We start from the raw sequence: 13331 nt of genomic DNA on the forward strand, positions 1-13331 counted from the left end.
AAGTCCAGAGAACTGCTCTTAAACATTCTGCTGTTATATAAGTAGACCATCTAATGCTGTGTCTGATAAATGGTACTGAATAATAATAAAGAGCTTTCGAATTTTATGGGAAAGACAAATTCTACAGTACTCTTATTCAACTCTGATTGAGATCAGTATCTGAAAATATTTGAGGTCAATAAAGTCCTTTTACTATATATGAGAAGAAATATTTTTGCTTGCAATAATTCTAGCAATGGAAGAAAGCAGAAAGAAATGCATAATATAGATTTCTCCTGGAACAAAATTATAATGAGGAAATATTCCTCTATTTTAAAAGCCTTTTTTTCTATTGTCTCTGAGGAGGGAGGCTGACAGTAGATGAAACATTATGGACACTGACTGGAGGTGGGGGAGGTGCTGATGCCATTGTCCAGTGATGCGTATTTCCTCCTGAAGTCCTGGCTATCAAAGTAAACGCAGTAGGCATTACTGCCCAGTTAAAGCCATTAGTATCCAACTACCAGATGCTTCTCCAAAAAAGTAATGCGCCACATTCACAAGGGAAACATCCAGGGATGGGCTCCAAGGGGGAGGCGCCTACCTGGAGGCATGTGAATGGAGCTGGACGAACCCACTCCCGCAACCCAAAACAACTCCTACACCAAGGACTCTATCTAGTCTTTAATCCTAAATCCCATGCTTAGCACAGAAAGGCTTTTAAGTATTCACACCACGGACATAATATCCTCAAAATGAAACAAACGCAAACCCATGATCTGGTATCGACTATCTTCTCTGTAGAAATTAGTTGATAACCAAGAAGAGCAAGGTCTTCCCAAACCAAGGAAGTGCTAGGTACTAAGACACAGGAAGGCCAAAAGTTGTTGGGAGAGAGGTTAGAAAAGTCAAAGGGAAAACCAAGGGCCAGCGCTTGTGATGTTATCCAGGATTGACTAAAACAATTAGTTCATCGTTGGCCTTAGCGTCTATCAAATTCAAAATCTAACTAGGGTAGAGTTTTTTTTATCATTGCATAGGTTTAGATGTGCAAATAAAACTGGGAAAAAATAATAAATTTGCAAAGTTAGTCCTTCGGAGGAGGTTCCCTTCCTCCTAAGGTTCTTCCTAGAATTCAGATACTAGCACCAGGTAACGGGTAGCATCAGAATACACCTTGCTAGGACAGCTGAGTCGGTCCCAAGACATACACCTCAAGTCATTTACATTCTGTTTGTCTAATATAGATAATTTTAGAAGAGCGACTCTGAACTTTTTGTCTGTAAAATAAGGCTATCTACTGTAAAAAAATGGGAGAATTAAATGAGGTAATACTGTAAACATTCAAGTTGGCATTCAAGTTATCCCTGCAAGTCCTTGGTTGCTGAGGCCTTGGTAATGATCACTACCTTATAAGCACAAAAAACTACTCTGCCGAAGCTAGGGGTACAGTACCAAGATTCTCTGCAATGCTAGATCCTACTTGGGCTTCCTTAGAAGCTACTTAATATGCACAAAATTGCTGCCTGCACATTTCTCAACGTTTGCAAGTATTCACCACTGCCTACTGTAAATTTGGGTCTAGTGAGTTAGCAAGTAAATATTCTGAGCCTAGTTAGACAGAAAAGCCTTCCAACCATATTCATAGCACTTGTTCTGAGGCACCATAGGGCTGGCCTCTGGCAATTCAGAAATGTATTTATTTCCCCTACTGAAGCGGCATATGACAAAATAAATTTGCCTTCTCAGCAGTGCATTTTCTCTCTAACCTCCTTCTTTCCACATGAAGAACCTTCTGCTCCATCTGGCTTTTCTTCTGTGCCCAGAGACAGACATTTCTTTACAGGCTAATTTCCAAACTTCTGAAGCCAGAAAATAATCTTTCTATATAGATTACCGGTACATTATTTTCTCTTTCTTAATCTATTAAATTGAACAGAACAATTAAGATGAGAATTTTTAAACTAGTTTATAGTGGTTTTCTTAAAAAAATATATAAATTATGCAGCATTTTTTCTCCATAAAGATTAAACAATGAACATATTTTGTCTGATCAAAGGAAAGGAATTGACATTAAAAAGGTGGAGTCTTAGAAACTCAAGCTATTTAAGCCACTTGGGAGTCAGATAATCAAACAATGTGCATATTTTATTTAATGTGGGTGATCTTTCTGAATGAAGGATATCTGGCATGTAGCAGTGTAGCAGGCACATGTAATTACATTCGACCATTCACAGTTGCTGGCTTCTATGAAAACAGTGTAGGTCTACTCTCCTTTTCAGGATCTTAGTATCTACAACTGATTATCTACCTGTCTACAGTAGAGATCACTTTGGAAAGGTGCTTTACCCTAAGGTGGGGGTGGGAGGAGGCTGTTCAGTAGAAACCAGAGATGTAGCTTCATAGATTCTGCAGCAAGCAGTTTATTCCAGTATTTTGCTTCAGCTCACTTTGGACTTAGAAAACTTTAGTGACTTTAGAATAGAATGCAGCCTTTAGAAGTCTAGTTTCAGGCTTTGATTTTACAATCACATTAAATCTAAAGGCCAAGAGATAAGGCATATCCCATATCCAGTCACATATTTATCCAACATTGAAAGTCTGAAACATACCACAGGTTCTGTAAATATAATTTAATGCAGATTCTTTTAAAAAGAATTGGAATGAAGTACTTACTCAATGAAGTTGGTGATACTGGGCTCTAAGGAGCAAGGTGAGTGAGAACAGTTCAGATATTATTACAGAAATGAAGAGCCACATTCTTAGTCAAGTACTTTTGACATATTTTCACAGTAACCATTTTTAATAATCTGATGACACTTTTGTTGGCAACAATTTAGATGATGTTCCCCATTTTCAGTGATCTGGTGAAATTTGAATCGAAAGGAATGTATATTCATTTTAACAGCTACACAATGAGCAATGTACTAATTTTTCTACTGCTGCAACACAAATTACTCAAAACTTGGTGGCTTAAAAACAATATAAATGTATTATTTTATAGTTCTCTAAGTCAGAATTCCTACATGGGTCTCACCAGACTACACACAAGGAGTCAGCAGAGCTGACTCTGGAAGATTTCTGGAATCTCCATAGGACATAGTTTCCTTGGTTTTTTTTTTTTTTTTTTTTTTTTCATTTTCTGGAGACTGCCCTTATTAAATCTTCAAAGCTAGCAATGTGGAATCTCTCTGACCTTCTGTTGTCACTTCTCTCTCTTTGAAAGGCTCTCCACTTTTAAAAACTTGTGATTAAATTGGGTCTACCCAGATAATCTTCCACTTTCAAGGTCCATACCCTCAATCGCATCTGCACAGTCCCTTTTGCCATGTATTCACAAATTGTGGGATGAGGGGATGAACATCTTTGGGGGCCATTACTCTGCCCACCACAAGCAGAAATGGCAAAATAAGTATTGTTTTTCATAACCCATCTTCTCTCTGGAAAAGTTAATATAATTTAAACATGTTTTTATAATAAGTATTATACACAGGGAAAGCATGTGGTGAAGCATGAAGCCCAAATGAACTTTAGTACTGATTCAAACTGAGGAGAGATTGATATGCAAAGTGTTTCAACAATCCAGTGATGTAATATGGAATCCAACCCTTCTTTCAATGGATACATCAATTTTAATCATCCCTCTCCTGGTAGCATTTCCCTTCACTAAAACAAATAGGTACTTTCAATCTTAAATTCAAAACGTAAGAAAAAAATACTTCAAATGTTTCATAATAGCTGTTTGTTAGAGACACTATTCTTAAGTTTCTTTAAAACATTTTGAGATCTAAAGATAATTTAGCATCTATAAAAAAATTTTTAGTTGGGTAGGCTATTTGTTTAGGTACATTAGAATTTAAAATGCTGCTATTTGAAAAGTTCCTATTCTAACCAGCCAGAGAAAGAGAAACTCATTATTACACAGCATAGGACAGCTGGACACCGTGAGTCGTCTTTAGGTGCAACAGAGCGTAGTGACTATATTTTCTAAACCAAAAAAATGAGGCATATACTCTAAAGAGAATTTTGTGACTTTTTACTTTATCTCTATAGTCTTAAATATATATATGGAAAGATTATTGTACTTGTATCTGATACACAAATGTTATCTTTCTAAAGTAAAAAAAAATATGCATCTTTTCCTGTCCACGCATTTTTATGAATGTTTAACTATTTATGTTTTGAGGAATTTCAAAGGATATAGTTTGACTGGACTTATTTCCAGAAACCACGGGCATTTAGACTCTAAAGAGAATTTTGTGACTTTTTACTTTATCTCTATAGTCTTAAATATATATATGGAAAGATTATTGTACTTGTATCTGATACACAAATGTTATCTTTCTAAAGTAAAAAAAAATATGCATCTTTTCCTGTCCACGTATTACATATCATATTTACCAATTAATGTTTTACACTGTTTCAAATAATATCTTTTAATTCTCTTAATGTACAGAAACCTGTGTATTTCTGTCCAATCCTGTTCTATGTAGATTCTCAAGTTAAAGGGAGTTGATCAACTCATTTTATAAAGTGAAAAGAGTACAGCATTAATCAATAATAGCCAAATGGTAGATAAAAATTAGCAGAAAGTGTATTGTAATTCTCAAAAAATCTAACAAAAATAATAAAATACATAATATAAATGCTAAATATTAGTACTTCAGGAAATAACATTTCATATAATTTCTCAAATTAAGCTATGTACTTTTAAAGTTCCTAGAATCTGTAACACTGATTCACTTAGAATTTGGAATTTTCTTTGCTTTAAGCACACTGTTGAGCATCACTCTCCTTTACTCACTAGGATTAAATGACAATGTTTAAAAACATGTTGCATAGGTCTGGCACAAAGTAAGCTCTAAAAAAATATATAGTTAGGAATGATCTGAGGTTCACAGTAACTGGGCAGTAATTTGAAGACACAGCAACAAACAAGAGGATGTGTATACATCCATGCAAAAAATAATTACCTGAGATAGTATTAATAAGGTGTTTTCTAAACTTCCCTTCTAGAAAACCTGGGTCTGAGATCCCTAGAGGCCAAAACTAGGAAACAGAGTCAAAAGGCCTAGAGCAAAGGCTTATCAAGTCCACACAGTAGGTAAAAGTTACATTGTGAAGTAAATGACTCCCCAGAAAGCAGATGGAGAACTAGAACCAAATCCTAAGCATTTAAGCAGATGGAAACAATATGTTCTGGAGGTAAGGGCTAAAGAGCTTTCTTGGGGAAGCAGGAGAGCATGGGTACCAGGACAGGCAGCCTTTTGTAATGCAAGTCTGGCTAAGTCTATGTGGGCCAGACTGTTAAAGCACTGAATCACTTCGACCTCTGTGAGGATAAGGAAGAAGTGGGCAGAGAAGTGGCAAGTTGCTTGACCTTGTTAAAGAAACAAGTAAAGAGAAGAATCATCACTGGATTACTCCAGTGGTTCACAAACCTGAATGGACATTAGAATCTCTTAGGCATGCCCTTAAGATGCAGAGTCCTAGGCCCCTTATCCTTAAATATTTTGAATGTACAGATCTGAATGACAATATTCAGCCAAATATGGGAATTCATCAAATTACAGTTAGTTCCATAGATTAACCTCTGAAGTAAATTTTAATAACAGAATATTATCAATTTATATTATTTCATAAAGTAATATTGTGAAGCTGCTGGTTCAGAAAAACTGCATAAATTATACAATCACAGATTTTTGTACAATAAATATGTTAATGTCTGAAAATGTTTTTTAAAACACAAATCCAAAGTAAGTGACATACAATTTCTTCAAATATATAAAGGGCTTTTTGAAAAAAAATGAAATAAAATAGGTAAATGCTCTCAAGTTTTAAAATTCAAAATTTAAAAATGATAGTGATATTGATACTATAAAGAAAACAAGACACTGGTTTTTTATTTTAGAAAGTTCAAGTCTTTTCATCATAATTGAAGGAATTACAAGATCGATTAAATATTATAAGCATTATTTTCCAAAATTTTCCATTTTTTTAAAGGCAGCCACACACTTGAGCTTCTTGAATTATATGAACACATTCATTAGCAGTCTAAGACTCACCATCGTGCTTCTTCAAAAGAATCTGAGATGAACCACTAATAAAACAGGTTATAAGATTATTTGGATTTTATGATGAGTTGGTCTGCTGAACTCTAAAATTCAAAGAAGGAATTAAATTTTGCATTGTGCTAACTTGCTTTTCCATATTATGAAAATGGCTATTAAGGCTTTATTCTAAGGGATCACCAAAAAAAATCCAATTGTGTACCATGTAAAAATGGAGAAAATAATGGTTTACAAATAAGAGTTAAAGAACTAAGGGAATTATGGTTTTTCCTTTCACTACGGACTTCTCAAAATCAAAGCTGTTTTTCAGGTGAAAGTTACATTAAGAGTTTATGGAAAATCAAATCTGTAGTTTAAGAACTTAAACATCTTTAGATTTAAAAAAGGAATGAATAATATAGTTTTAAAAAATGTTGCTTTGAGGAAACGTCTTGATTCATTATTTCATTCTTTCTAATAGCTGTTTCTTTGCTTGCTTATTATAAAAAATGCACTGTCATTGTGAGGACAATTTTTGATTCAGTTCCAATGCTCTTGTATCTCCATGAGTTTTAGCATTATTTACCAGCACCTGTGGGAAATCACATACAGGTTAGTATTTTGTTCATTAACAATATCTATATTTAGATTCACAGAAGCCAAGTTTGGCAAAGAGCAGTAAGCAATATCAAGCTATACAAGAAAAAGTGACTATGAGCAATCCTTCAGTCATTTTTGCTGAAATAAATTGTTCAACCAAAGCTAACATCAGATAAGAAAAATTTATTCAAATACCCAATTCGTATAGATGCCAACATTTTGATTGTTACCACTGTCAGCACTGTATGAAATTAAAAGCTTTGTTTGGCAGCTTTGTTTACAATACTGTCACCTCTAACTCTTTACCCAAAAAGACCATTTTATGCACAGATCCGTCCAAATGACATTGCTCTCCTTTAAAACCACAGCTTAGGATCAAGGCTCTATGTTCTCGGCTCCATCAAGAAACTTTCTATGATTTTCACCAATTACATAAACTAGAAGATTTAATTTCAGTTGATCATTCAATTATTAAAACATTTTTTGGTTGTTCATTTTCAAACACTGTGAAGAGTCTGAGATTTTTCTCTACTTGCAAGCTAACAATTTAGCCTGCCACAATTTCATGTCCACTGCCAGAAGACACAGGACTCCTGGGGTCAGAGACAAAGGTCTTTATTACTCATGGTACAGCAAATAGCATGAGCATCAACATATTTGTCCTTGCCCTCTGAGTCTCACAGGGGTGACATGGATGGACACATATAGTTTCCTACATACATGGTGGGTACATTACAAGAAGGAAACCCTGAGCCTAGGAGATTTGAGTCATTTATAATGGGCAGTAAACAGGTCTACCCTTTGCTTTGGAGGAAGACACTTATCCCTGTCTCTTAAGGCTGTCACTATGCACACATCCTTGAAAAGACAGTCTGGAACAAAGAGTGGTCAGACCCTCTGCTCATAAGATATTGAGAAATACAAGAGACCCATGGTGAACTGTCTCCCAACACTCATACAAAGTTCTTCCTTTTTGGTTTGCAATATGTTTTCTCCAAGCATTGTTTTCATTAATATTTCTTTAATGTTATATGTTTCACTAAAAGGCAAATAGTATTTCGAATGCTGTAGATATTAAAAATATTTCTCATTAATTTTCATTATGTTTTAAAAATTGTTGGCTCAAGTTATGAGAATCTAAACCCAATACATGTCTTATATAATATACCTTTTTAAAAATCACTTTAGATATACACATATGTTTATATATTTAGATACCAGAGTATCCCATAAAAAGTAGAGTAGAAATTGTCACATGCATTTTATAAAAAAGACAAGAATAATTAAAATAACTTTTCTAAAGATAATATGGACACCCTGTTAAATCTTGCTACTTCTAATATATCTTATTTACCTATTTGCCTCCACTGCAATGGTCATAAACAGCACATAGAACCTTTGTCTATCTTCTCTTATTCTACATAGCACATTAGGAGAATTTATTTCCTACAGGTTAAATAGATGGTTCTCAACCAAGAGCAATTTTATCTCAGGTACCATTTGGCATGAGTTGGGTAGAAGGAGAAGGACGGAGCTACTGGGATGGAGTGGTTAGAGTGGTTAGGGATGCTATTAAACATCTTACAATGCACAGGGCAGCCACCCTCACTCTTCCTCCAACAAAGGTCCAACATGAAATATTTTGAATAAAATCAGTGACTTACATCAATGAGCTCATAATCATTTTTGGCATATAAGTGTCTCAGCAGGTACCAACGTGCAGTTGATACAATGGATTTGGGATACCCAGGCTGATACACCACTCTCTCCAAAAGTCGCCGTGTCTCTCTGGGAAAAAAGATATTTACATTTAGTCCAAAGCACATTAATTAACATAAAATATTTCATATACTAGTCACATACATATTATCTTTTTCACTGTTTTGCAGAAGTGGTGCTGATTACCTCATGAATTTTTTATTCATATAACAATAAAGGTAATAATAATGGTTAACTTTTATTATGTTTTTTATGTGGTAAGTACTATGCAATGTTTTACATATATGGTTACATTTAATATTCATAAGCTTGTAAGGCAGGTTGCTGTTATTATTCTCATTTTATAGATAAGCAAATTAAGATTCATTCCAAATATAATAAGGAAAAGGCCTCTATTTTAGGACCACTCCTGAGTGCTCTACCTCTAATATTTTTTGAAAATAGGCAGTAAATCAATCAATAAATAATACAAAGAGAAGATAAAGTGGAACAAGGAGAAATACTTAACATCTACATTAGAGGTGAAGTGTGTAATATCAGGCTTTTAGTATGTTTTCAAGAATGTGTACAATATGGAAACCCATGTAACAACAGGCTGACTTACAGCTGTGTTCTAATTTTTTCTTTCCTAATTTCCTAACATCTACTTCAAAAACTTCTGTACTGGTAGAAACGACATAAATAGTGGCAACTCAGAACTGCTGAATAAGAGGATCATATAAGTAGCATCGGTTTGAAGCAGGAACTAAAGAACTTGGCTTGAGGATGCTTTTACACAGAGATCACATAGTAAGCGCACTGTTTTTTTCTTAGACTGTACACTTATTTAAGCTGATTTTTGGTGGAGATAAAAATTATGAGTTGCTAACAGTGATTATGAGGGAAAGGGGTTTGAAGTCCTCTAAGTAACCCACAATGAGAATAAGCAGAAAGAGTTCATTAGGAAGTTTAAATTATAGTCTAAAACATTTCTTGGTGAAGTCAGAAAAAAAAAAAAAAAGCCATAAATAAATGGCACTGAAATTCCTGATCAGCCATAGGTCTTAATTTTTCCTTCACTCCTATTTTGTGATGTTGATGTGATCTTTACTATATATATTTATATGCATTAAGCTCTATGTCTACACTACCTATCCTGCTCCAGTAATGTATGCTTTGTGTTATGTGTGATATCCTTTAGAGCTAGATATTATTCTCAGAATACTAAAATATTCTTTACTGTTTTATCATCTACATGACCTATAAGTAATTTTCTTCAAATTTATTTCTGACCCTATCCCCACTCTCCAATAAAAAGACTGCTGGAATTTTATATTTTAATCTGAGAAGCTTCTGGATTTTCTAGATATAAAACCCATATTATTTATGTCTCTGTCTTTTCAATATTTATTACTTCTTTTCATAGCTTATTGCCTTGTAAGAACTTATGTCAATCTAGCCTTGAACTTCAGTCTTTTTGGTTTTGTCTGTTTCTAGAATCCACATTACACTGTTGGCTCATCCTACGACAGTAAAGAGCAAAAACTCCAAGGCCTTCTTCATTTGAAATGCTGTCATGCAAAACTGCTCACATTCTACATCTACATACCAAATTACTTTTTTAAAACAAATGTAAGACTTTCTCTTCTTCCTTATTGGGTTACTAGAACCTGCCTTTCCAAGTAGATACAGATATATGAATAATGACAAAGGTTGTTAAACTAATTCTAAATCTTTCTTTGCTTCCTAGAAGGATTAAAAGTAAAAAAATATTTTCAAGAAAAAAAATGAACAAAGGTCCTTCTCACCTTGCCCCCATTTTGCGGTTGAATTGTAACAAAGCTTGTAAAAGGACAGCCAGTGGACAAAAGCAAAGTTTCAAGGCCTCAGTTGTAGCTTCTTGAACCAAGGATGGCCAATGATCATTGGAAATGTTAGCCTGTAAAAATATAAGACAAATATCAAATCAAAGCTTTTGACATGTATACCTTAAAAGAACGCAACTCTCATTTACCGAATGCCTACTTGTCCAAGTTGCCATGTAAATGCTACATGGCATAATTCTATAAAATGATTAAGATCTGATTCCTGTCCTTAAAGAGCTACAAAACACGATATACCAGGATAAAGGAAGGTTTCAAAGAGGAGATATCACTTAAAAAACAGAAAAATATTTGTTAAAAAAACATGCATTAGTTTATAACACAAGGTGAATAAAATCTTATCAGTTACTAAGCCTATAGTCTACCAAATATACAAAACTCAATTTAACATGATTCTTTAACTGATAGTGATACATATAAAGTTCCACATTTCAAAAATTATCTAAGGAGAGAGGAAAGGCTAAAATAAAATATTTTAATAAAATTTCAATATAGAAAAATAGATGCAAAGCAGATCAGAGAAAAAGAAATCAAATTAAAGTCATCAATACTGAAAGCTTTAAGAATTTAACTTTATGGAGACTATGTGAAGTTATTTATATATTATTTAGGTTGCAAACATTCATTTCTTATAATATGTACTGAATCAGAAATAACACAAATCAGTATTTCCTAAGAAACAGTAACTGAAAATAAAATGAACACCCTCCTGAACTATGTAAGAAGAAAAAAATACATTCAAAATCTTTCATTAAAAACTGCAAATGTAACCAAGATTTTATAATTACAGGTAGCTAGAATACACATTTTAATAAAGGTAATATAATGAGTCAACACGCAGTCCATTTCAAACACTAAATGATAAAAAGAATATACATTAAAGCAATAAACTCTGAGAGTACTAAGGGTAATAGTAATTCATGTAATTAAGAAAGAGAAAGCTTTAAAGATAATGAATTTGAAAATAGAACAGAGGTTGGGAGACATCTTCTGTAAAGATAGGAGCAATGGGACCTTGACTATATCTCACACACACAAAAAATAAGGCAGAGCCCATACTAATAAAATTATTCCTAATGTTTTTTTAAAAAAAATAGTAACACAAAATTCTCACTGGTTGCTTTTATAATATACTCTCTAAATTCCAAGAACTCATATAAAGTATCATGTAAAGTTAGCCCATTTGTATTTGACTGGTGCCAGTGTTAAGATGATTAGCTCTCTAGGCCTGACTAATATTTAAAGCTGTTTTTCTCATCCAGACTTTCCTGGCTTTATCAGAGAGTCCCAACTTCATGGGTGGTCTCTTATCTGTAGGACTAGCTATGTAATCTATGGGGCCCAGTGCAAAATAACAATGCAGGGCCCTTTGTTCACAAATGATTAAGAATTTCATGACAGCGACTGCAGGGTAAATGCACTCTATTTCACTTAATCTTTTTCATATCCTCTAGCAATCTGGAAGCCTCTAGCTTTCTCTCTGCTGAGATTCCATCACTCCACTAGTGGCTCTACTTGATAGGATCTAACAGACTTCCTATACCAATCTACTCTCACACTTGGCATCACTCATTCCTAGCTCTCACAGGCTCTAGGAGTGCTGCTGATCTCATGCCAAAGAAACTCTCCTTCACTCCCTCCATCTTGTACCTAAGCATATACTCCTACCCACCTTTGGGATTCACCCACTGCTAATCATTCTCTCTCAGAAGCATGAAGTCACTTTCTTTTTTTTTGTTTTTAATTATCTATTACTATGTATATCTACAGCACCTGGTCTTCCTGGGTGGTCTTCCATCCAAGTACTAACCAGGCCTGACCCTGATTAGCTTCTGAGATCAGACATCGGGCTTGTTCAGGGTGGCATGGCCATAGACCATGGACCATGGCTCCACTGGGGCACGAACCCAGGACCTTCTGCATGAAAAGCAGACGTGCTAACCACTACACTGTGGAACCACGTCCATGAAGTCACTTTCCAAAACACTAAAAGTCTCTTTTTCTCTGTCCTAACACAGCAGGTGGAGAGCCATGGCTTCTGAAAAATGTGCCAGATACCTGTCCGTGTGCTTCTAGACAGGTGCCTCCAGGACCTCTGAGGTCACACATCAAGGCCTCCTGCTCTCTGGCAGCACTTCCTTCCTCATCTTTGTGGGAATCTCTGTGTGGAAATGTGCTGGAGAGGAGATGGGTGAGGCAACAGCACTCTCCAAAAATATTTCTTTACAGTCCTTCTCCAACTGCTCTCTTCTAATCCTTTGATAGCTTCCTTACAGATTAGTCTTCTACCTTCTTCAGAAATTGCTTTGATATCTCACTTTGGAATCTGATATTTAATATCTTAATTGAATCTTTTGGTTTACTATCCTGTTCATGTTATCACACGTACCGCAGCCTCTCATAAAACAGTCTAATTTAATATACCCCTCCTCTACAAAATGCCATCTATTTACCACAGAAACATGACATCTCCTTATAATAATTGTTTGGTATCAAATCTTATTAATAAGATCAAAATAGGTTTGGATAGTGCTTTATTTAAGGTTTACAAATACATTTGTAAATGTTATTTCATTTGATATTCACAACAATCCTGTAAAAAGGCAAAGCCAGGTATTATCATCTTCACTCATAACAACAACAAAAAAGTGGGGGGCTCTAAACAGCTTCACTGGTTGAAGTGTTCAGTTAGTAAATAACAGAACCAGACTAAGGTTCTTAGAAACACTTTTGTGGTGGTAGTTGTGGGGTGGGGGGGCAAGGCATATATGGGTATTATGAAACTGCAAGCTAATTTCCTCATCTATAAAAGGGTTATTGTGCATATTAAATCAGTTAATATGAGTGCAGCACTATAATAGTGCCTAGCATAGGCTAAATGCTATATATGTTTGCTATTATTGTTTTATTCCAGGTCGGATTTAACATCCCAGTATTAAGAAAAACAAACAAAAAATCCACTCCCTAAATAATATTTATTAACTAATGAATAATAAGTTACACTAAAAGAGTATGTACTTCTCTAGTTCATATATTCAAGAGCATTTATAGGTGTGGCTTCCATAGCTCACCAGCTATCGACATCACAAAGACTTCTGTTAAATATAAATATGGACCAAAG

The 13331-nt window shown here is 34.6% G+C and overlaps 1 protein-coding gene and 1 non-coding gene across 12 annotated transcripts in view; both read right to left on the reverse strand.

Annotated features, from left to right (window-relative positions):
- Window positions 1-5852: 5852 nt before the first annotated feature.
- TTC37 (tetratricopeptide repeat domain 37) overlaps window positions 5853-13331 on the reverse strand; it is a 73548-nt gene continuing 66069 nt past the window's right edge. For all 11 annotated transcript variants that reach the window (XM_006913223.3, XM_025047860.1, XM_006913225.3 and 8 more), the window contains 3 exons: window positions 10136-10266; window positions 8294-8417; window positions 5853-6621 (listed from right to left, as the gene is read on the reverse strand). In XM_006913223.3, the coding sequence (XP_006913285.1) occupies window positions 6547-6621; window positions 8294-8417; window positions 10136-10266 (330 nt within the window). In that variant the 3' untranslated portion in view covers window positions 5853-6546. The remainder of the gene's footprint in view (window positions 6622-8293; window positions 8418-10135; window positions 10267-13331) is intronic.
- Window positions 12097-12169, reverse strand: TRNAE-UUC. Its single transcript has one exon. It is a non-coding gene; the product is annotated as a tRNA-Glu (tRNA).

The sequence above is a fragment of the Pteropus alecto genome, unplaced genomic scaffold (assembly GCF_000325575.1).
Source record: "Pteropus alecto unplaced genomic scaffold, ASM32557v1 scaffold20, whole genome shotgun sequence".
NCBI classification, from domain to species: domain Eukaryota; kingdom Metazoa; phylum Chordata; class Mammalia; order Chiroptera; family Pteropodidae; genus Pteropus; species Pteropus alecto.